The sequence below is a fragment of the Salvelinus sp. IW2-2015 genome, linkage group LG19 (genome assembly GCF_002910315.2).
Source record: "Salvelinus sp. IW2-2015 linkage group LG19, ASM291031v2, whole genome shotgun sequence".
Taxonomy (NCBI): Eukaryota; Metazoa; Chordata; class Actinopteri; order Salmoniformes; family Salmonidae; genus Salvelinus; species Salvelinus sp. IW2-2015.
This window is the reverse complement of record NC_036859.1, coordinates 34,829,271-34,854,618: the sequence shown is the minus strand read 5'-3', so window position 1 is coordinate 34,854,618 and position 25,348 is coordinate 34,829,271. Positions and strand designations below refer to the sequence as shown.

At 43.4% G+C, this 25,348-nt stretch overlaps 1 protein-coding gene across 1 annotated transcript in view; it reads left to right on the top strand.

Moving 5' to 3' along the window:
- The window catches only part of LOC111979085 (low-density lipoprotein receptor-related protein 8-like), a 182,407-nt gene extending 157,065 nt beyond the window's left edge, over window positions 1-25,342 (top strand). The window contains exons 11-16 of the mRNA XM_070449044.1: window positions 12,442-12,583; window positions 13,353-13,505; window positions 14,944-15,219; window positions 17,626-17,694; window positions 19,433-21,404; window positions 21,537-25,342. Of these exons, the coding sequence (XP_070305145.1) occupies window positions 12,442-12,583; window positions 13,353-13,505; window positions 14,944-15,219; window positions 17,626-17,694; window positions 19,433-19,779 (987 nt within the window). The 3' untranslated portion in view covers window positions 19,780-21,404; window positions 21,537-25,342. The remainder of the gene's footprint in view (window positions 1-12,441; window positions 12,584-13,352; window positions 13,506-14,943; window positions 15,220-17,625; window positions 17,695-19,432; window positions 21,405-21,536) is intronic.
- The last annotated feature ends 6 nt before the right edge of the window (window positions 25,343-25,348 follow it).

Here is a 25,348-nt window from a genome sequence, read left to right as displayed (position 1 = left end):
GGTAGAAGCTGTTCAGCGTCCTATTGGTTCCAGATTTGGTGCATCGGTACCTCTTGCTGTGCGGTAGCAGAGAGGGCAGTCTATGACTTGGGTGACTGGAGTCTTTGGCCATTTTTAGCGCCTTCCTCTAACACTGCCTGGTATAGAAGTCCTGGATGGCAGGAAGCTCGGCTCTAGTAATGTACTGGGCCGTACACACTACTCTCTGTGGCGCCTTGCGGTCGGATGCCAAGCAGTTTCCATATTAAGTGGTGGTGTAGCAAGTCAAGATGCACAACCCTGCATCCCCGCCATCACACAATTACTGTTGTTGTTTACGCAATCCAAAAACGGTCCATTATAAATCACATTCTGGGTCAGGTGGACATCATTTGAAAGCCTGTACTATTACTAACGTGACTAGCTAAGTTATAAAATAGGATATTACAGTGTTAGGCTTTCACAATGCAATTCAGGGAAATTGATCATCATTTTGCAGTGGCGCGTATACATGGATGCCAAGAAATTGAGAAGAAATAAGATAAACATAATTTAGTTTTTGTCTCTCTTTGTTTCATAATTTTCCTTCAATTCTCTAGAGGCTGAATGTATCTCACTGGAGAAAACATCAGAGAGAGCAAAACAGCGCCCCTCTGTCTCTGTATGTGTAGGCCATCTGTCTGATGCTGTCTGGTCATAAAGAGTATGACATTGTTTCCGCCCGTAGCATTAAATGCAAAGGAAGCCAGCGAGCATTTGGCTTCCCTTTGATGGAGATTTGGACTTGTGGTTTTTACTTCCTTCTCCATACTGGCCAGTGATTATAAAGGCTATTCTGATTCAACCATTAATTAATACACATTGTGGCCCTGGACTAAGAGGATGAAAGTTCAATATGTAACTAGATGTAGTAGGCTGTTAACTCGCTTGCTCATCATTGCCCATGAAAGGAAGTTAGTTAGTTAACATTTTAACCAAGTAACCATTTCTCTACCTGTAGGGTGAGTGGTTTTTCTACTTTTTCTACCCCCCAGCTACTCCGGTCCCAAATACACAAACTCACGTGCACTCACTCTGACAAACGTGCACAACACACACACCCACACACACACACACACACACACACACACACACACACACACACACACACAGAAATCAGAACCATGGACAGCCATATCATATTTAGCTTACGTAAGCTAAATATGATATGGCTGTCCATGGTTCTGATTTCTCTGTGTGTGTGTGTGTTGTGCACGTTTGTCAGAGTGAGTGCACGTGAGTTTGTGTATTTGTGTATTGGACTACATTGTTTCTGTTATCTTTTAGTTGTCCCTGTATTAGACTAAGCAGAGGTGATTTGATGATGTTGAAATGTTGAAGTTGAAATGGTGCTGGAATAGGGGAGCTCCTGCGGTAACTCTATGTGGTCCAAAAAAATGTCTGAAACTTTAGCTTGCTTCACCATGCTGTAGATCATGTAACTGTTTGTTACATGCAATATGCTTTGTGGACTTCACCGGACAGAGGTTGCTCTCCGGTTTTGTGATGAAACAAACTGTGTCTTCTTATTGTCTCAGCGTTAGGCATATATATCACGGTGTGAAATATATCACGGTGTGAAATATATCACGGTGTCAAATATATCACGGTGTCAAGGCATATGAACCAACAGGTTGTAGAGTAAACAACACAGTTATCACAACACATAGGTTGTAATAAGGCTTTTATTATTTTCTGTCTCGGCTTCCCCAGCGGTTTTACCCACGCAACGCCACTGTAAAAGACAAACATAGGCTCATTCTGTTCAGAACAACCCAGGGTATTGGAATTGTACATCGAACATAGTGATCATAAACGTTGACACTGTGTATGACATGAGTTTTATGGTATGAAATGTGAAGTGCACAAACGGGCGTTTTGGCTTGTATGACATCAAAGAGGTATTTATCTTTCAAAATACATAGTGTCCTCTTAATTTACCGCATTTCCTTCACTCAGACAACAACAAAAAATGGCAAAAGTTGTCCGGTTAGCGGGAGGGATGGGGGGGGAAACTTCTTGTGGCGTGCGGTGCTCAAATTCAGATTGTCTGTCAGTCAAAACCCATACAGTTACTGGACAGCCACTACATTCCAATATAGGGGTTTATTATAGGGGTTTATTATAGGAGTTTATTATAGGGGTTTATTATAGGATTTTATTATAGGATTTTATTATAGGGGTTTATTATAGGGGTTTATTATAGGATTTTATTATAGGAGTTTATCATAGGGGTTTATTATAGGATTTTATTATAGGAGTTTATTATAGGGGTTTATTATAGGGGTTTATTAGTGCCCAAATCTGTCATTTTCAACCCGTATACAGGTACGAGTGTCCCGTATATGGGTTTAATGGTTTAACGCCAAATGACGGAGCTATCATTAGCTGGGTATTGGAGTATTATGCAGAGCTTAATGTCTGTGTTTAACCTCCCACTGCTGTGTGTGTGTGTGTGTGTGTGTGTGTGTGTGTGTGTGGTATCAGACGTAGCCAACAGGGTCTTAAAAACTGGGTAGACTCCAAGCTGCAACACACTGATCTCGCAGTGGGACTTGAACGTGGGTCATCGCAGACACACCTGTCCTCCCTCAGAGAGACTGGACACCCCTACGCACTGGCCGTGTTCGAGGGTTGTGTGTTGGTTTTGCCGGTTCTCTGCTGCTCTAAGAGGAACATCTTGTGAAGTGAAGGGTTGAGCGAGCAGAGGGATGAGCTAGGTAATCTGTGAGGCACGCTTTAAGTAGCTGAAGAGAAAGAGAGAGAGAAAGAGCGGACCACTCAGGAGGCCCGGCCTGGAGTGTTTTTAACTAACTAGTTATACAAGTCTTATTGTGTGTGTGTGTGTGTGTGTGTGTGTGTGTGTGTGTGTGTGTGTGTGTGTGTGTGTGTGTGTGTGTGTGTGTGTGTGTCTGTGGGCAGCAGCTAGCCTAGCGGTTAAGAGAGTTGGGTTGGGCCAGTAACTGAAAGGTCGCTCGTTCGAATCCCCGAGCCGACAAGATGAAAAATCTGGGGATTTGACCTCATTCCTCCTGTAAGTAAGTCACTCTAAGAGTGTCTGCTAAAATACAAAAATGAAATAATGTGTTCCTGCTGTGCTGTGTTCCCCTCTGGGATAACAGAGTGTTTGGAATAAACTGAGGAAACAGGAGAGGAGCTGAGCTCTGGCCAGATCTCTGTTGTTCTTAGTGCCACACACACACACTGCAGGCAGGACCACAACACTGGCACATATGGATGTGCAGGCACAGCTTTGACACACTGGCACACACCCATAACAACATTTTACTGCTGGCCCTAGTCACATGGCACACACAGACAGGCTGGAGGCTGGGTAGGGGTGGGCCAGAAGGAAGTGTAAGTCTGTGTGTGTGTGTGAGTGAGTGTGCGTGCGCGCAAGCATACACTAACAGTCAAAGGTTTGGACACTACTCATTCAAGGGTTTTTCTAAATTGTTTTACTATTTTCTACATTGTAGAATAATAGTGAAGACATAAAAACTATGAAATAACACATATGGAATCATGTAGTAACCCAAAAAAGTTTTAAACAAATCAAAATATATTTTAGCCACCCTTTGCCTTGATGACAGCTTTGCACACTCTTGGCACACTCTCAACCAGCTTCACCTGAAATGCTTTTCAAATGGTCTTGAAGGAGTTTGAACGTTGTAAAATAAATGTACACATACAATTTATTCAATAATTTCATCTAAACCACTCGAGCATGGCAACGAGCGTCTGCGTAGGCAGGCGCTAAAGTAGGACTTGGTTCTATTTTTGATGCTTGACGCACTGCAAGTCCTGCCTCTCCCATCTCCTCATTGGTTTTCAGGAGCATACATCCACGTGGGTGATTGAAAGATGAACTGAGGTCCACACTCCAGTCCAGTGTCCGAGAGATTATTAGAAACTATTAGTTTCCACTTTTTATATGTGGATTAAATGTCAGAATAGAGAACACAAGATCCAGAAAAAAAAGACCTTGTGCATTTCAGGTAAACTAACAACCAATGTTTATATCCCAGGACAAATTAGCCATCAAATTAGCCATCAAATTAGCCATCATGTCCATGAATTTTTCATTTTGATATTTTAACCTGCGTGTCTGGATCGCATCTGGTACAAAATGTACAAAATCAACATGCAGACGCACATGGTTGTCCGGTCTAGCCAGCATGTAAGTGTGTGTCAGTTTCATTTCACAGCCAGTTTAGGCACTGTGGTATTTACCCTGCTGCCTTAAAGGCTCTGCATGGTCAATCCACTGTGGTAATGACATTGTTTTAGTCCACTGTTCAAATTCCTAAAGTTACTCCTAACGCTCCGCTCCTAATGCTCCCAGCTCCGTACTCTCCTCTCCGCTCCGTACTCTCCTCTCCCCTCCGTACGCTCCCTACTCTCCGCTCCCTACTCTCCGCTCCGTACTCTCCCCTCCGTACTCTCCGCTCCCTACTCTCCGCTCCGTACTCTCCGCTCCCTACTCTCCGCTCCCACTTCCGCTCCTACTCTCCGCTCCTTAGTCTCCGCTCCCTAGTCTCCGCTCCCTAGTCTCCGCTCCGTACTCTCCGCTCCCTATCTCTCCCTCCGTATCTCCTCTCCCCTCTGTACTCTCTCTACTCTCCGCTCTCTACTCTCCGCTCCCTATTCCGCGCTCTGTACTCTCCGCTCCCTACTCTCCCCTCCGTACTCTCCCTTCCCCCTCTGTACTCTCTCTACTCTCCGCTCCCTACTCTCCGTCCCTACTCTCCCCTCCGTACTCTCCTCTCCCCTCTGTACTCTCTCTACTCTCCGCTCCCTACTCTCCGTCTCTACTCTCCGCTCCCTACTCTCCGCTCCGTACTCTCCGCTCCCTACTCTCCACTCCCTACTCTCCTCTCCCCTCCGCTCTCTACTCTCCGCTCCCTACTCTCCACTCCATACTCTCCACTCCCAACTATCCACTCCCAAAACTGCTGGTAAATTTGAAAGGAGCTTTTTACAATTTCAGTAAAACAATATGGAAATCCTTTTTGCATCTGCAGTTGTCACAAGAGCATCTACAGTAGAGCTCTACTATTAAAAGTTAATATGTGAAAATTCCTAATGCATTGTAGTAGCTAAAAGGAAAAATATGTTCTTATTGAAAGCTGATACAAATGTTAGACAGCTACTGCAGGATGGTGGTTTAATAATACATAATTTATTGTCCATTTTCTGAGAAGAAAACATTTGTTAGCCTTTTGTAAAATCCAATCCACTTTTATTACAGTTTAATTTAGTGTATTGCAGCACACGTACACTAACACACATACACTAACACACGTACACGTACACACGCACACACACGCACCAGGGTTTCCATTAGCCTGCTTTGTTTTGTAGGCTTTTTTGTGGGGGCCGATAAATGACTGTTGCCGGCCCCAAAAAATTCCATTGCAAAATAAGGTTTTTTATCCATTGATGGAAATATCAGTCAATGTAAATACATTTGACCATCATGCCTATCGGTCTATAGGTTAATTTGCATAATTTTGTGGAAATAAGTTAACCTGGAACCTTATTTATCCGACACAACACGCAGCATACAGAGATGGGATTTCGGCTGCAGCTCCTCAGCTGGTTGTTGCTGGAGTAAAACTTGTGCTTTTATAAGCCCATTCAAGGCGCTACAGAGGGTAGTGTGTACTGCCCAGTACATCACTGGGGCCAAGCTTCCTGTCATCCATGACCTCTATACTAGGCGGTGTCAGAGGAAGGCCCAAAAATTTGTCATAGACTCCAGTCACCCTAGTCATAGACTGTTCTCTCTGCTACCGCATGGCAAGCGGTACCGGAGCGCCAAGTCTAGGTCCAAAAGGATCCTTAACAGCTTCTACCCCCAAGCCATAAGACTGCTGAACAATTCATCAAATGACCACCCGGACTATTTACAATGACCCCCTCCCCCCTCCCTTTGTTTCCACACTGCTGCTACTCGCTGTTTATTATCTATCCATAGTCACTTTACCCCTACCTACATGGACAAATTACCTCAACTAACCCTGTCTCTTATACACATCTAGATGTGTATAAGAGACAGGTTTATTATCTATCCATAGTCACCAGATGGCTTGTTTGCTTGTTTGATTTGTTTTTGGATTTATCGACCGACAGCCTGTAAGGTCAGGAATGATATATCCATATTTTGTTTTGTGGTGTTTTGACATCTCCTTTTGTTTGGGTATTCGGTCCGGCTGGGAAGCTTCAGTTGCTGGAGAACACTGAATCCAGCAAATATCTATTTGAGGATCAACCATTGATCAATTCTTAAGTAAGAAGTATCCTCACTGTATAATGCTGAATAGTTTTGTTGATATATTTCAATGTTAAACAAATGACTTTAATCATTAACACTACAATTAAAATGGCTGCTGTAGTTGCGGCTATTTCCAGCGATGCAAAAAATGATGTCAAGGAAAATGGAAAATGAGACCTGGAATAAGGTTGTGGGTGGAAATGCCCCAAAGGAGACTGTTTTACCTATTTTTATCATGGAGAGAGAAATCCTGACAAAGGTCATAACCAACCCCGTTAAGGAGGAGGAGCTCTAACACAGTCTCACACAGGAAATTCACCCAAACCACTTGAGGCCAGAACAGAGAGTACGTATATATATATATATATATATTCTCAGTAAGGAAGCAAGGACAAAGCTTCTGATCAAAGGAATAACAGTCAGAGGAAAACATGTTGTGTTCAAAGAGAATAATCCGTTCAGTTTGAAGTCGCGCGTGGCTGACCAGAACTCAGTTCAAGTTACAATTAAAGAACTACCTGAATCAGCAGATGATAGTGTTGAAATCAAATAAACGAACAACGGAACGTGACTACGTGGTGCACATGTACAAACACAAAATAATATCCCACAAACACAGGTGGGAGAAATATCTACTTAAATATGATCCCCAGTTAGAGACAACGATTACCAGCTGCCTCTAATTGGGAATCATACAAAACACCAACATAGAAAATATAAACTAGAATACCCCCTAGTCACGCCCTGACCTACTACACCATAGAGAAACAAGGGCTCTCTATGGTCAGGGCGTGACATCTGGATATTCCATATTCAAGAGGGACAGGGGAGAGGGCAGAGGTGCCGGATTGCTTATATACATGAAAGATAACTTTAAATGCAATCGTATCATATGGAAACATGCCAATGACATTGAATGTATGGGGCTGAATGTGTTCCTCTCCCCTCATATGTCTCTCGCTATTATTGGATTATATCGACCACCAACATCTGATATCTCATTTGATGACCATCTAAATGCCATGCTTAAAGAATGTGATCATAAGAAGGAGATTATCTTCATGGGCGATTTCAATATAAACTGGGAAAACAAAACTTGCAGATAAAAACTCAGATCACATATTATTTCAACCTGACTCAAATAATACAAGGTCCAACCAGAGTAACACAGTCATCCCAGACTCAAATTGATCTGGTGTTTACTAACAGACCTGATTGAATAATTAAGTCCAGTAACTTACTAACTGGCGTATCTGACCACAATGTTACATTGGTGGTTAGAAATATCACTAAAAAGAGATTTAAGAACCATATTAACGTGCAACAGTACGATAAAAAAATCCTGAAACGTGAGCAGAGTAACTACAATGCAGCTATAAGTCAAATTGACCGGTCTGATCTGTTAAGCAATGAAGACCCAGAGTCTGGATACAGAACATTTCTGTCAGCTATTGACAAAGTGGATACCTCTTTTACTAGGAAATTTCAATGTAAGCCAAGACGGAAAACCTCTCTAGCATGGCTCAACGAGGACCTCTGGAGGCAGAGGAGAGAACGGGATTTTTCCTTGGGAAAAAAGCGCTGAAGTCTGGTAAGAATGAGGACAGATGTATATTTACAGCACTGAGAAATAGGGTGGTTAGGAATATAAAAACAAAAAGCAAAAGCAGAGTTCTTTCTTAGAGTGATCACTGAAGCGAAAGGAAATGGCAAAGTGATTTGGGAAAATCTCAACAAACTAACAGACAGATGAGCTGAAAAGGCCAAAAAACATCCTGAATTAAAGGTTAATGGGATTCTAATTCAAGACTCCAATTTCATATCCACCACCTTTTAACAATTTTTTTGTTGACTCTGTCAGGGAACTGGCTCAAAGATGTTCAACCAAGACCACAGTTCTCACTCCCATAGATAATAATAAACCAATATTCAGAATTACTGAAATCTCAGCGTCAGCAGTGGACAGTATTATTAGCTTCTTCAGGAGCTCTAGAACAAACAATGTGTTTTGGCCTAGACACTGTATTCCTGAAGAGACACAAATATTCTCTGATTGCCCCTATTGTCCATATAGTTAATCTGTCCATCAAATCTGGGTTCTTCCCCAATGCTTGGTAGTCTGCTGCAGTGATACCGGTTTTATATCTGGTGACCCAACACTGGTGGAAAATTACCGACCAATGAGCATTCTTCCAGTGTTATCAAAAGTAGCTGAAAGATGGGTGGCTGATCATCTGACTGATCACCTCATTCAGGGAAACTCCATACATCAAATGCCATTTGGATTCAGAACTAACCATTCTACCGAAACAGCCAATTGCTATTTTCTGGAGTGCATTAAATCTAAACTGGACATAGGTGGTGAAGTTGGCACAGTCTTTTTGGATCTTAAAAAGGCCTTTGATACTGTGAATCATGAGGTCCTCCTATCTAAACTATCCTCCCTTAATGTGTCCACGGAAGTTATTAGTTGGATGTATTCCTATCTGACAAACAGAAGTCAAAGGGTTCGTTTTGGGGGACACTCAGTCGGACTCTTTACTATAACATTGGGGTCCCACAGGGTCAATATTAGGCCCCCTTCTGTTTACCATCTATATAAATGATCTCCCACAAGTTAACGTGCAGATGTATGCAGACGATACAGTTCTGTATGTACACTCAAAAAATAGACAACTAGTTGTTAAAGTTAACTGAAGCTATGGTACATGTTTCTAAATGGATGACTAATTCTTGCCTGTATTTAAATATACACAATACTGTTTGTATGTACTTCTCTAAGAAATCCATTGATTCTTCCCAACGAGCTGTTCTTGTTCATGGGGAGAATCTGAAAGTTGTGTCTAACTTCAGGTCTAATCTCGGCGTCATTTTGGACTCCAACTTGACATTTAAGAAACATGTGAAGAAGGTGGTTAAACACGGTTAAGTTTGGATTATCCAACTTTAAGTTTATAAGACCTTTCCTTCCTGTGGAGTCCGCCAAACTATATATGCATGCTGTGATCTTCTCACATCTGAGATATTGCCTCACATGCTGGTCACAAGCAGGAGCTACTATTCTGAAACCAATTGAATCACTTTACAAACAAAGACTTCAGATTTTTGATAACAAACCAAACAGTTACCACTATTGTCAAATCATTTACAAACATCATTGATTTAGTCTGGATAGCTTAAAGCAGTAAGTAGATGCAAGCCTTGTCTTTAAGATCCTGCATGGTCTTGCCCCTCCACCCTTATGTACTTTCATTTATTATTGTACTTTTTATTATTGTACTTTTAAATTTAAGCATATCATGCTTAAGGAAAGCACCTCCAGGACAACAAGGGCAGTAACTAGAGGGGATTGTTGTCCCTTTTCCACACAGTATAATCGGCCAATCGGCCTCCTCTGTTAGAGCTACAATATACTGGAATGCAACTCCCACGGACTTGAGAAGATGCACTGATTATTGTACTTTTACATTTGAATTGAAAACATGTCCTCAAGTCTTCTATCCAAACCTGTACACACGAGTTATCTGTGGTTGATATGTAAGATGACAGGTGATGATAGTGTTGTTGTTGTTGTTGTTAGAATGATATATTATTGGATGTAATGTATTTGTATGTTGTATTGTTTTAGTGAGTATGTGTTTTGTAACTGTGTAAAGGCCCTTAGCTGCCCTGGGACTACGGGTGCAAATGATCTTTTGGCTAACCCCCATCACATTAACATGGATGTTGCATTATTGTAATTATGATGTTGATTAATGTGCATTGTTCCCTATAAATAAATAAAACAAACTTTACCCCTACCTACATGTACAAATTACCTCAACTAACCTGTAGCCCCACACATTGGCTCGGTATCGGTACCCCCTGTATAAAGTCTCATTATTGTTATTTTATTGTGGGGGTTTTTGTGTTATTATTTACTTTATTTAGTAAATCTTTTCTTAAATCTAATTTCTTAAAACTGCATTGTTGGTTAAGGGCTTGTAAGTAAACATTTCATGGTAAGGTGATTTGAAACAATCCACACCTATTTAAAAAAAGAAGATATGAAAACCAATAGAATAGGAGAGAAACGGCACAGTGTTGGGTCCAATAAGTACATGGAAATACATTTGCCAAAATTACTCCTGTCTATATAGAAATAAATCAAATACTTCAAAATACTTCACCAGAAAGCATGACTTATTAGCAACTGTCTTTCGTTGTCCAGAAGCCAAAAGGCACAATCCTAGTCATATTAGCAACCCATCCTAGTTGTTGCATCTTTAAATTCCCCATTTTCATCTCTGTCACATATGAAACTGCTATCAGGTGATCTGTTTAGAATGGTGTTTTCCCAGGTGATCTGTTTAGAATGGTGTTTTCCCAGGTGATCTGTTTAGAATGGTGTTTTCCCAGGTGATCTGTTTAGAATGGTGTTCCCAGGTGATCTGTTTAGAATGGTGTTTTCCCAGGTGATCTGTTTAGAATGGTGTTTTCCCAGGTGATCTGTTTAGATTGTGTTTCCCAGGTGTCTGTTTTAGAATGGTGTTTTTCCCAGGTGATCTGTTTAGAATGGTGTTTTCCCAGGTGATCTGTTTAGAATGGTGTTTTCCCAGGTGATCTGTTTAGAATGGTGTTTCCCAGTTGATCTGTTTTAGAATGGTGTTTTCCCAGGTGATCTGTTTAGAATGGTGTTTTCCCAGGTGATCTGTTTAGAAATGGTGTTTCCCAGGTGATCTGTTTAGAATGGTGTTTTCCCAGGTGATCTGTTTAGAATGGTGTTTTCCAGGTGATCTGTTTAGAATGGTGTTTTCCCAGGTGATCTGTTTAGAATGGTGTTTTCTCAGGTGATCTGTTTAGAATGGTGTTTTCCCAGGTGATCTGTTTAGAATGGTGTTTTCCCAGGTGATCTGTTTAGAATGGCGTTTTCCCAGGTGATCTGTTTAGAATGGTGTTTTCCCAGGTGATCTGTTTAGAATGCTGTTTTCCCGTGAATTGCATTTTGACAAATGTTTGAAAATGACGGTTTATTGGCTGCTTCATTACATGAGTTGCATGTTCTGTTCAGACGCATCACCACAATCTAAAAGTGATTTCTGTCATTCTGAGCACCGTGGTTGGACGCCCTAATGGGTTTATGTACCCAATGCATATGGGTCCGGTAAATTTCTCAAATGGCCGGTAAATTTAAATCTTCCCGGTCTCGTTGTCAAGGCGCCATTCTGGTCACCCTGACACACACACACACACACACACACACACACAACACACACACACACACACACACACACACACACACACACACACACACACACACACACCCACACACACACACACACACACACACACACACACAATCCGTACCGCAGGATGTGACATCTCGCCGCCGCACTCTTATGGGCATTAAGTTCCAACAGCGGGAATGATGTCAGCTCCCCTCTGCAGAATGTCTTTTGAAGGCTGATAATGTTAGGGGAACATTCCCGGAAACAGAAAATGAACAACAACAACAGGGTGAAGTCGAGGTCAGAGTTCGTTTACCTCAGTGGAATGGAATGCTCACCCTTACAGTAGTAATGACAGATACAGTACCTAGATATTTCTGATCTGTAAACGTATAGCTTATTCACATGACGCTGCTTGAGAAGTCAGACTGTCTGTCTGTCTGTCTGTCTGTCTGTCTGTCTGTCTGTCTGTCTGTCTGTCTTGTCTGTTCTGTCTGTCTGTCTGTCTGTCTGTCTGTCTGTGTCTGTCTGTCGTCTGTCCTGTGTGTCTGTCTGTCTCTCTGCCTGTCCCTGTCTGTCTGTCTCTCTGCCTGCCTGTCTGCCTGCCTGCCTGTCTGTCTGCCTGTCTGTCTGTCTGTCTGTCTGTCTGTCTGTCAAATGTATTTTTACAACCCCTTTTACAACAACATTTCCCCAAAGTCCCACTAGCTAGCTCAGCCTTTTATAAATCAAAGTGCCACTAGCTAGCTCAGCCTTTTATAAATCAAAGTGCCACTAGCTAGCTCAGCCTTTTATAAATCAAAGTGCCGTCTGTCTGCTACATTATTTTACGGATAATTACACACAATGTTATTGATGTACAAAGTGATTGTGTATTCGTTGCTTCTCTCTCTCTCCTTCCATCATTCCCTCCCTCCCTCATCTCTTTCCTCCTGTCAGGACCGTATCTACTGGACAGACCGGGAGAGAGAGGCGGTGTACAGCGCTAACAGGCTAACCGGCCAGGACATCAGCACAGTGGCCGAGCACCTCAAAGACCCTCACGACATAGTGGTCTTTCACCCGCTCCGCCAGCAACCAGGTGTCTCTGACTGTGTCTCTTGTCTCTGTCTCTGACTGTGTGTCTGACTGAGTCTCTGTCTCTGACTGTGTCTGTCTCTGACTGTGTCTCTGTCTCTGACTGTGTGTCTGACTGTGTCTCTGTCTCTGACTGTGTCTCTGTCTCTGACTGTGTCTCTGCCTCTGACTGTGTCTCTGACTGTGTCTCTGTCTCTGACTGTGTCTCTGGTCTCTGTCTGACTGTGTCTCTTGTCTCTGTCTCTGACTGTGTCTCTTGTCTCTGACTGTGCCTCTTGTCGCTGATTGTGTCTCTGGTCTCTGACTGTGTCTGTCTCTGACTGTGTCTCTTGTCTCTGTCTCTGACTGTGTCTCTGGTCTCTGACTGTGTCTGTCTCTGACTGTGTCTCTTGTCTCTGTCTCTGACGGTGCCTCTTGTCTCTGATTCTGTCTCTGACTGTGTCTCTGTCTCTGACTGTGTCTCTGACTGTGTCTCTTGTCTCTGTCTCTGACTGTGCCTCTGACTGTGTCTGTCTCTGACTGTGCCTCTGACTGTGTCTGTCTCTGACTGTGCCTCTGACTGTGTCTGTCTCTGACTGTTGCCTCTGTAATCTGACCTGTGCCTCTGTCTCTGACTGTGCCTCTGTCTCTGACTGTGTCTCTGACTGTGTCTCTGTCTCTATCTCTGACTGTGTCTCTGTCTCTGATTGTCACTGTCTCTGACTGTGTCTGACTGTGTCTCTGTCTCTGACTGTGTCTCTGACTGTGTCTCTGTCTCTATCTCCCTCACTAAGGCCCAGACAGCTGTAACCTGGGCAGTGAGGACAACGGTGGCTGTGAGTACCTGTGTCTCAAAGCCCCCCAGATCACAGAGCACTCCCCCAAATACACCTGCGCCTGCCCCACAGGACAGGACCTGGGCCCCGAAATGCGTGCCTGCATGCCAGGTGAGAGAGTGTGTGTGGGTGTGTGTGGGGCTCAACTGATATCGTTCCCTTCATTCCATTCAATCCGTTACCATAAAGCCCATCCTCTGATTTAATGTGACCCCAGCCTCTACTACTGTGTGGGATTTGACTTTATTTTAGGTTTTGATAAAACTATAGTAAAACTATATTATGATCACCTTAAAGTCCAATTGTGTTGTAGTCTAATTGTGTTCTAGTGTAATCGTGTTCTAGTGTAATTGTGTTCTAGTCTAATTTTGTTCTAGTCTAATTGTGTTCTAGTCTAGCCTAATTGTATTCTAGTCTAGTCTAATTGTGTTCTAGTCTAATTGTGTTCTAGTCTAATTGTGTTCTAGTCTAATTGTGTTCTAGTCTAATTGTGTTCTAGTCTAGTCTAATTGTGTTCTAGTCTAAATGTGTTCTAGTCTAAATGTGTTCTAGTCTAAATGTGTTCTAGTCTAATATTGTTCTAGTCTAATATTGTTCTAGTCTAATATTGTTCTAGTCTAATATTGGTCCAGTCTAATATTGGTCTAGTCTAATATTGGTTTAGTCTAATATTGTTCTGGTCTAATATTGTTCTGGTCTAATTGTGTTCTAGTCTAATCGTGAATAATGATAAGTGAGAAAGTTACAGAGGCATAAATATCGTACCCCCCTGTTATTGGTAACGGTGAGAGGTTAGCATGATATTTGACCCTCTGTAACTTTCTCACTCATCATTATTCACGATTCATTCAGGATTATCTGTAACCATGATAGCATCCACATTAATGTAAAAAAGTGTTTAGAAATATATTATATTCTTATTTACAATAAAAGTGACTCCAAAATGACACAATACATTATTTACCATTCATTTCTATACACAACCAAAACTGCAAATGCATCTAACAAGTTTGTAGAGTCATTGTGTGCTAGGAATATGGGACCAAATACTAAACTTTTGACTACTTTAATACACTAAGTGAATTTGTCCAAATACTTATGACACTTCCAGATGCGGGGACTAGATACATAAAGTGCTGACAGTTGATGAAAATACCCTCAAATTAAAGCTGACAGTCTGCACTTTAACCTCATAGTCATTGTATCATTTCAAATCCAAAGTGCTGGAGGACAGAGCCAAAACAACAATAAAATGTGTCACTGTCCCAATACTTTTGGAGCTCACTCTATAAGTGAATTTGTCCAAATACTTATGACTTCTTTAAATGTGGGGACTAGATACATAAAGTGCTTTCATTTGTAAACGGTAAAACAGATATGTATGAAAATACCCTCAAATAAAAAGTTACATTCTGTGTTGTTGCATCATATAAAACATTTGATCTCAAATCCAAAATGCTACCGTGTTGAGCCAAATTAAAAGTTTTAGCTTCACTGTCCAAATAAATGTATAGACTATAACTAATATTGACTTTCCTTCTTCCTCTAGCAAATGAGACTACTACCACATCATCGCCTGTGGCCATCACCACGGCCGCCAACGACAAGGACTCCCCTCGCACTTCTGGGTCGTCCCAGGCAGACGCCGGGGTGCCCCACCTCATCCCAGCCCCCTCCAGCACCCCAGAGCCTCCCCTTAGCTCAAAATCTGGGGTGGAGGAGAAGGAAGGCCGGGGTTTGGATCCCACTGCTGCCACCAAAATCATGGTCACCTCCACCACAGTAGGCTTCGTCGTCAAGGAGGACAGCAACCTCTCCCACCACTGTGAGTGTGTGGGTGTTTGTATCTGTGCAGTATGTTTGTACTCTGTTTAACAGACGTAAATAAGTGGCAGTTAACTACATAGTAAAATAGATTTTACAGCACACCATAAAAAGGCTTCAATTATTCACGTATTCCCCTTATTCAGCCATTAGCGTGGATGTGTACTTTTCAATCATTTAGAGAGATAGAAACCACATTTCACCAAGCAGGCATGATCATATAAAATGATTGTGTGTGAGGCTAGAAGTGGGTATATAGACTACATGACCAAAGGTATGTGGACACGTCCAACCAAAGGTATGTGGACAGGTCCAACCAAAAGTATGTGGACACGTCCAACCAAAAGTATGTGCTCGTCGAACATCTCATTCCAAAATCATGGGCATTAATATGGAGTTGGTCCTCCCCTTTTGCTGCTATAACAGTGTCCAATTTTCTGTTAAGGCTTTCCACAAGATGTTGGAACATTGCTGCGGGGACTTGCTTCCATTCAGCCTCAAGAGGCTCATTAGTGAGGTTCGGGCACTGATGTTGGGCGATTAGGCCTGGCTCGCAGTCGGCGTTCGAATTCATCACAAAGGTGTTCGATGGGGTCAGGGCTCTGTGCGGGCCAGTCAAGTTCTTCCACACCGATCTCTACAAACCATTTCTGTATGGACCTCGATTTGTGCACCGGGACATTGTCATGCCAAAACAGGAAAGGGCCTTCCCCACAAGTTGGAAGCACAGAATCGTCTACAGTGTCATTGTATGCTGTAGCGTTAAGATTTCCCTTCACTAGAACTAAGGGGCCTAACTCGAACCATGAAAAACATCCCCAGACAATTATTCCTTCTCCGCCAAACTTTACAGTTGGCTCTATGCATTTGGGCAGGTAGCGTTCTCCTGGCATCCGCCAAACCCAGATTTGTCCGTCGGACTGCCAGATAGTGAAGCGTGATTCATCACTCCAGAGAACACGTTTCCGCTGCTCCAGAGTCCAAAGGCGGCGAGCTTTACACCACTCCAGCCGACGCTTGGCTTTGGCGCATGGTGATCTTAGGTTTGTGTGCGGCTGCTCAGCCATGGAAACCCATTTCATGAAGCTCCCAACAAACAGTTATTGTGCTGAAGTTGCTTCCAGAAGCAGTTTGAACTCTGTAGTGAGTGTTGCAACCGAGGACAGACTATTTTTACACACTACGCGCTTCAGCACTCGGCAGTCCCGCTCTGTGAGCTTGTGTTGCCTACCACTTCGCGGCTGAGCCGTTGTTGCACCTAGACGTTTCCACTTCACAATAACAGCACTGACAGTTGACATGAGCAGCTCTAGCAGCGCAGTAATTTGACGAACTGACTTGTTGAAAAGGTGGCATCCTATGGTTATGGCATTGAGGAAGCAGAGGGGAGCAGCTGGTTATGGCAGTGAGGAAGCAGAGAGGAGCAGCTGATTATGGCAGTGAGGAAGCAGAGGGGAGCAGCTGGTTATGGCATTGAGGAAGCAGAGGGGAGCAGCTAGTTATGGCAGTGAGGAAGCAGAGAGGAGCAGCTGATTATGGCAGTGAGGAAGCAGAGGGGAGCAGCTGGTTATGGCAGTGAGGAAGCAGAGGGGAGCAGCTGGTTATGGCAGTGAGGAAGGAGAGGGGAGCAGTGGTTATGGCAGTGAGGAAGCAGAGGGGAGCAGCTGGTTATGGCAGTGAGGAAGCAGAGGGGAGCAGCTGGTTATGGCAGTGAGGAAGCAGAGCCATAACCACCCCTGGTAATACAGCCCCATCCCAGGGGTCATGAAGGGTCATACAGCCCTGTCCCAGGGGTCATGAAGGGTAATACAGCCCTACCAGGGGTCATGAAAGGTAATACAGATCTGTACCAGGGGTCATGAAGGGTCATACAGAACTGTACCAGGGGTCATTAAGGTTAATACAGCCCTGTCCCAGGGATCCTAAGGGGTAATACAGCCCTGTACCAGGGGTCATGAAGGGTCATACAGCCCTGTACCAGGGGTCATCAAGGGTAAAACAGCCCTGTACCAGGGTTCATGGAGGGTAATACAGCCCTGTACCAGGGGTCATGAAGGGAGAGGTGAGACAGTGAGAAATGGCACTTGTGTAATATTTTATTTCCTCTTTCTCCCTCTTTCTGTCACTATCACTCCCTCTCTGTCTTTCTCCCTCTTTCTGTCACTATCACTCCCTCTCTGTCTTTCTCCCTCTTTCTGTCACTATCACTCTCTCTCTGTCTTTCTCCCTCTTTCTGTCACTATCACTCTCTCTCTCTCTCTGTCTTTCTCCCTCTTTCTGTCACTATCACTCTCTCTCTCACTTTTAATTCCCCTCTCTCTTTTCTTTTATGACACTCCCTCTCTGTCTTTCTCTCTTTCCTTCTCTCTCTCTCTGTTTCTCTCACTTTCCTCCTTCTCCTCTATAGCTGGAAGTGAGCATTTCCTCCTGGGTGAGAACCTGACAGTGGCAGTTCTGGGAGTAGTGATCCCCATAGGTAAGTACATGTCCTCTCTCTGTACTCCACGGAGGCTGCTTCTCCTGTCCCACCTGCTATATTTATCTCCTATCTACTGATCCTGGTTCAGTTTGGACGAGAGGGACCATGCCTAGAGACATGTCCCTACACTCCTATCCACTGATCCTAGTTCAGTTTGGACCAGAGAGATCATGCCTAGAGCCATGGCTGCTCGGAGAAGCCATGGTGTGTGTCTTGACATTCTGCCACTGCATATCCATCCATTTATTGTCTGTGTTGGGTACGTTCCAATCAAAGCAACCATAGACCTTCAGGTGGCCGTGGGTTTGGTTGCATATATTACTGCAGGTAGTCAGAAAACGCATAGAGATGGAGGTAGTGTAAATGGATGAAAAACTGACTGAAACACCTGGGGGCTAACTAGATTTGTCCAATAAGAAATGTTATTTTTGTTTTACGCAGCAAATTATTGTGTTGCGTGCCCTAATGAACGTGACCCTGTAATTCTGTCCTTTTCTGGAGCGTTCTTCATAATTCATGTGGAGCCGAGGCTTTACGTGTAGGGTACTGAGGTCATAGGGCATATGGGCAATGCTAGTCTCTCCTACCCTTCTTATTACAGAGTAATGGACACACTGGTGGTCACAGGGACACTGGTGGTCACTGGTGGTCACAGGAACACTGGTGGTCACAGGGACACTGGTGGTCACTGGTGGTCACAGGGACAGCAGAAGACTCACCAAGGTGAATTAGATTAGCAGAGAATTAGCCAATAAGCAGAAAGAACCCAGCAATGTTTGGGCTGACCCCCTTCACCTGGCCCCACTCCCTAATCTTTATAAGGTGACTTAGACAGGACAGGACTTACCCATATCATGTAATAATGTCCTCAAGCCTAAGTAATGGTATTGTGATGATGATATGAGTTTTTACTCAGGGAAAGTCAGTAAGTCACTCTGTACTAAAATGTAAATCAATTACAATGAATGCTTAGATGATGAAATGATGTGACCTTTTACTCTGAAGATAATCTGCAAGTCCTTTTGGAATCCAGCTCATATTAAAGTGTAATGAATCTGCAGTTAAAGCTAACCTGTAGTAATACTCAATTGAAATATAATGTTGCAGTAGCTAGTGAAGGTAATGTTAGCTTCTACCTACTTGTAAGATAGGATGTCTTCTAGACACCCTTGTCTCTCGGTACTTAAATGCATTAGTTAAAGATACAACCCTTAAAGATTCTAGTAAACCATTAGTTTTATGAGCTTGCTGGACAGTTAAGGTTCCTCTGTGCCAAATTCTACTTCACTGACCAAAAGTCCAGTCCATAATAGCCACAGTTTTTCATGAATACTGACTGAAGCCCAGTTTTTGCCAAGATCTCTCAGAAATTACCCATCTGGCAGGACTTGGTGTCATGGTTACGCATAGCCTAGTTGCCTCCAGAAGTTCTAAGACAACCATAATGTTGCCTAGATAATTGTTTTTCAAAGTAATGAGATTATACCTTGATGATATATATGAATGGCAATTGATCCACCAGCCTAGCAAAGAAATCTCCAACATAAGGCCAGTTCCTTCTGCGTCCCGCTCTCCACTCTGTCCCCCCGCATGCCTTAAGTTGCTCTACTTCATCTCTGTGCCTTTCAACTCTCACCATGTTCATTCTCCGATGACATTAACGCTCCCCCATCTCCCCCATCTTCCCTGTGTCCCCCCTATCCTTCCCCTGCCACTGTGTGTTAAACGCATGCAGTTCCTATTGTTGCCACAGTGATCTTCGGCCTGCTCTGCACCGGCGTCTACCTGGTTTGGCGGAACTATCGTGTAAACTCTACCAAGAGTATGAACTTTGACAACCCCGTTTACCGCAAGACCACAGGCGAGGGCGAAGAGGACGAGATTCACATCGGACGGACGGACAGTGGCATGAGCGGCCAGCACGGGCATCACCCGTACCCAGTTGGAGTGGGGTGTGGCGTAGTCGGCGGGGGCGGAAATACATGCCCACAGTTCATTGCGCTGCCACTGGGTGGCAGTATGCCCGATCCGGGAACTCATTGGTACACGGAGCAGCCTATACTGTCTACTACGGCGAAATGAGTATGGAGACAAGACAAGATGGCCGCTCAGGAGGTTAATTTTCAAGATGGCCGCCGCTCAGGCACACGCACACACAGCACTGAGGTTACGGGTCACTCAAGCTGACTGACTGTTGAATGGATGGACATATGATGTTATGATATCATCACATCCAGCCATTCAAGTCCATGATGTGCCAGTTCATTACACAGGATTGACAGTTTTACACTTTCTACGTTTTTTAAATGTGATGTCAGAGTTTGGGTGGGTTCCATTTGAATTCCTGTCAATTTAGAAAATTGATAAGAATTCAAGTTCATGAATTCTCTACGTATCAATTGAATTTAGATACATTTCCTCACGGGACTTGAAAAGGAGTCAACTCCAATTCTGTATGTTATTCATCCACTTTTGATCAACCTAAGCAGTGTTCTGTGTTATATGTCTCACGTTTAAGGGCGAGAGGAGTTCCAAAATATTATTTTAGTCCTTGACGTTTTAAATGTAGGCTCTCCATTTTATTTCCCTGGTGGAACCTCATTTTCTGGAGAGACTTTTTAGGAGGAGGTTTAAACCACGGCAGCACCTTAGTAGATGGGACAATCCGTACGGTTTTAAGATATTAATTCAACATGTTTTATTGCTCACCTCATTATTACTAAAGATGTCATAGGGTTTAGTTATTCTGGTCAGGGCATTTGTCTTGGAGTGGACTGAAAGGTTTAAGAGAGAGGTTGCTGTGTGTGGGCTTGTGTGTGAGTGTGAGTTTGCTTGTCTGTCCCAGCATTTGTGTGTGCATTTACGTGTGTGTAAGCCTCTGTGTGTACTTTTTTTTCAAAGCATCCTTGTTGATATCCTGTGAAGTACAGTTGAGCCCGTGGCAGAAACCTCTTTGATGTTTTCTTTATTGAACCACAAAGGCTTTCAGAAGGCAAGCAGGGCATAGGAGGGTCAAGGAGAGATTTTAGTGGGATCCAAACTGAAAAACTGATGGCTTAGCGAGAGAAGCCTTTGTAATTATTAAGGGTGGCCTGGATTTATAGGCCCAGTGAAAATACGTCTAACTAGCAGCTAATGGCCAAGGGTATCTGTGTTAGGCATGATAATGACAACAGAGTTGGCTAAAACCGAAATAGCTAGCTTTCTGGCTAGCATGCTGGTTATTAAGGCTAAAGCAGAAATAAATAGCTTTCTGGCTAGCATGCTGTTTATCAAGGCTAAAGCGGAAATAAATAGCTTTCTGGCTAGCATGCTGTTTATCAAGGCTAAAGCAGAACAGCTCAGCTTTCTGGGTAGCAGGCTAATGTGTATCTAGGCTAAACCAGAATGGCTAGTGGCTACCAGGCTAATTGTTAGCTATTATTCTTCTCTCCTTTTTAGCTGTTTTCCATGGCCATAGGGTAGTGGTTGGTAAATGTGTCATCTGTTTTTGATGATTTTATTCTCCATCTGCTCTCTTTGTCAGTAAACTCACACACACAGTCACTCACCCTTGATAGATCACACACAGGCATGCATATTCACTCACCCTTCACAAGCACTCCACAAACGCCTCTGTCCTCGTCCTTTGAGCAGATGTCATTGTGAGCTTTCATACAGGAGGACCTCAGTAGGAGGTCTTTCATACAGGAGAACCTCAGTAGGAGGTCTTTCATACAGGGGATCTCAGTAGAGGTCTATCATACAGGAGGATCTTAGTAGGAGGTCTGTCTACAAGAGGATCTATTAGGAGGTCTATCATACAGGAGGTCTATCATGCAGGAGGAACTCAGTAGGAGGTCTTTCATACAGGAGAACCTCAGTAGGAGGTCTATCATACAGGAGGATCTTAGTAGAGGTCTGTCATACAGGAGGAACTCAGTAGGAGGTCTGTCATACAGGAGGAACTCAGTAGGAGGTATATCATACAAGAGGATCTCATTAGGAGGTCTATCATACAGGAGGTCTATCATGCAGGAGGAACTCAGTGTAGGTTGATTGCTGAAAAGGCTCTGTCAGGTGATTTGGTGGCCGAGGCCACGTGGCAGATTTAGATTTCGTCACAAATGGCACCCTATTCCCTTAATAGTGCACTACTTTGACCAGGACCCATAGGGAAACCCATAGGGCTCTGGTCAAAAGTAGTGCACTATATATGGAATAGGGTGCCATTTGGTATGCAATTTTCAACAGTAATGTGGTTCAGTCAGGTTGGATCCTCCTGTCAGTAAACACGGCCCTCCTTTATCCCCCTGTCCTTTTGTCCCCCTCTCTTTTGTCCCCCTGTCCTTTTGTACCCCTCTCTTTTGTCCCCCTGTCCTTTTGTCCCCTCTCCTTTTGTGCTGTCTGTCACACACTATTGCTCCGCTGTGTGGGGTAATAGACATTTCAGAGTCCCTTCCATTGTTGTATTTTGTTCACGGAGACCGACAGGATGGAATGGGAAAGAGTGAGATGGAGGGTGTGTGTTTGTTTATGTTCATCCCACAGCCATATTGAAAACGTTTTGTAGCTCTGTGTTGCCCAGCCCTCTCAGAATGTGTTGTGTGTAATGCATGGGGAAACATAAGGTGTGTGTGTGTGTGTGTGTGTGTGTGTGTGTGTGTGTGTGTGTGTGTGTGTGTGTGTGTGTGGTGTGTGTGTGTGTGTGTGTGTGTGTGTGTGTGTGTGTGTGTGGTGTGGTGTGTACGTTTGTCAGAGTGAGTGTGTGTGTGTGTTGTGCACGTTTGTCAGAGTGAGTGCACGTGAGTTTGTGTATTTGGGACCGGAGTAGGTTGGGGGGGTTTGAAAATCATGATTTGTAAATACATTGTCATATTGCAAAAAAAAAGTTTGATAAAGTATTATACAATTGTGTAAAGAAAAAGATGTACATAAGATTTTAGATAAGAAAAAATAATCGATGACGGTAAATTAATTTATTTGTATAAAAGAAACTGTATTGCCTGATGGTACGAAATATGAATTAACCACCAAAGTGTTTTGTGTTGTCGCTTGGTCTTGCTTCATCTGATATCCTTTTCTTTTTCCAAATTTTTTTATTTATTTATTAGTTCAAGTCATACAAGGTGGTTCTTCCTCAATATTCTCCATATCATCTCATTGTCTTTCATCCCCAGTGTTTAGAAAATGTATTATTGTTTTCTAGTGCCTTTTTTCTTCTTTAGGTCTTTTTTGAAAACTGTTTTGCTGTGGGAGGAGACGTGTTCTTATGTACCGGAAAATAACAGCTGTACTCAAATTGCCAAACGGTCTGTCACCTTTTTATTACTTTCTGAAGTTGTTCTTAAATATCTCTATATATTGATATATACAATTTTTTGAACATCTCTTCCTTGTGTCTTTTCTTCCGACTGTTTCTCTTATTATTTGAATCCTCTTTTTCAGCCAAACCCTAGACTGTCATGCTAGCTGAGAGACCAGTCAAACAGACTGTCATGCTGGCTGAGAGACCAGCCAAAACAGCCTGTCATGCTAGCTGAGAGACCAGCCAAACAGACTGTCATGCTAGCTGAGAGACCAGCCAAACATCCTGTCATGCTAGCTGAGAGACCAGCCAAACAGACTGTCATGCTAGCTGAAGAGACCAGCCAAAACAGACTGTCATGCTAGCTGAGAGACCAGCCAAACCCTAGACCGCATGCTAGCTGAGAGACCAGCCAAACAGACTGTCATGCTAGCTGAGAGACCAGCCAAACAGACTGTCATGCTAGCTGAGAGACCAGCCAAGCAGACTGTCATGCTAGCTGAGAGACTAGCCAAACAGACTGTCATGCTAGCTGAGAGACCAGCCAAACAGACTGTCATGCTAGTTGAGAGACCAGCCAAACAGACTGTCATGCTAGCTGAGAGACCAGCCAAACAGACTGTCATGCTAGCTGAGAGACCAGCCAAACAGACTGTCATGCTAGCTGAGAGACAGCCAAAGCAGACTGTCATGCTAGCTGAGAGACTAGCCAACACAGACTGTCATGCTAGCTGAGAGACCAGCCAAACAGACTGTCATGCTAGCTGAGAGACTAGCCAAACAGACTGTCATGCTAGCTGAGAGACCAGCCAAGCAGACTGTCATGCTAGCTGAGAGACTAGCCAAACAGACTGCATGCTAGCTGAGAGACCAGTCAAACAGACTGTCATGCTAGCTGAGAGACCAGCCAGACAGACTGTCATGCTAGCTGAGAGACCAGCCAAACTTTAGACCAGGCTTCCCTAACTGGCGGCTTGTGGGTGGTTTTATTTGACCCCCCAAGTTTTCCCATCCATAATGGAGAGACACGTGATTGTATACAAATGTAAGCAAGGTTTAAAATTATTATGGTTTCGTCAAACAATATATCGGTTTGGGCTTCTTGAGGTCAATTAGCAGTCTACAAATTATTTGTAAATATGTTCCAGCCCCCTGACCATCTGCTCAAGAAGACCAGCCAAACAGACTGTCATGCTAGCTGAGAAACCACCCAAACCTACAGTACACATTGGACTTTTGCATTGTAATTTCAGAAAATATATTCAGTAATGATAGTATTCACAGAATTACTTATACGGCAGTGTTGATTGGCTGTGACATTTGCCTATTGATTTGTTCCGCTAGGCCGGCAGCTGTTTTGACTTTGTGATCTAGTGGAAATCAGGTCAAGCAGCCAATGTTTATTTTTATATATTTTACCTTTATTTAACAAGGCTAGTCAGTTAAGAACACATTTTTATTTTCAATGACAGCCTAGGAACAGTCGGTTAACTGCCTTGTTCAGGGGTAGAACAACAGATTTTTACCTTGTCAGCTCGGGGATTTGATCTTACAACCTTTCAGTTACTGGCCCAACACTCTAACCACTAGGTTACCTGCCACTGTAAACATCATGCTGTCATTTCCTGGTTGCAAAAATCCGACACTGTTCGTTTAATTCCAGTTTATGTGAGGAAACAAACACTGAATAAAGTAGTGAATCATTGTACCATCTAAATCGGTGTGAAATATATTTTCAATAGCAAAAAAACTATGTATTTTTCAGCTGTTTGAAGCTGGTGGACCAAAAGTGAAAATAAAAGGGTCAAGCGCGAGTCTCCACCATGATAGGGGAAATGGGATGCGGGGGAGGGAGGAGATTTGTTTTGAATGCAGCCTAGTGCTGTTGTTCACCTAGCTTCCACATATAGGGGGTGAAATTCAGATAACTTCTATGTGTGGCACCTTTAACCACACAAAGTAAAATGGTCGTGAGCAAACCAAGTCACATAATCCTCATCCGCTGTATCTCATTCCACAAGGTTGCTAACTTATGAGGCAAAGCATTTTAACTGCAGAAAGTAAAATCGCCATTCGTCTGCATAGTTCCTGTATTGTTCCCACAGTAAATGATGCACTAGGCATAGGAAGCCCAGTTGAGCTTTGGGCAGATGGGAATGTGTCACAGATGTTGCTCCCCCAGACTAGAGCCCAGATGGACATCTTTAATCAGAGCCCCGTGAAACAGGACAGGGAGGATGGGGGGGGGTCAACTGGCACCCATAGGGCTCTCTGGTCAAAAGTAGTGCACTAAATATAGGGAATAGGGTGCCATAGGACTCTGGTCAAAAGTAGTGCACTAAATATAGGGAATAGGGTGCCATA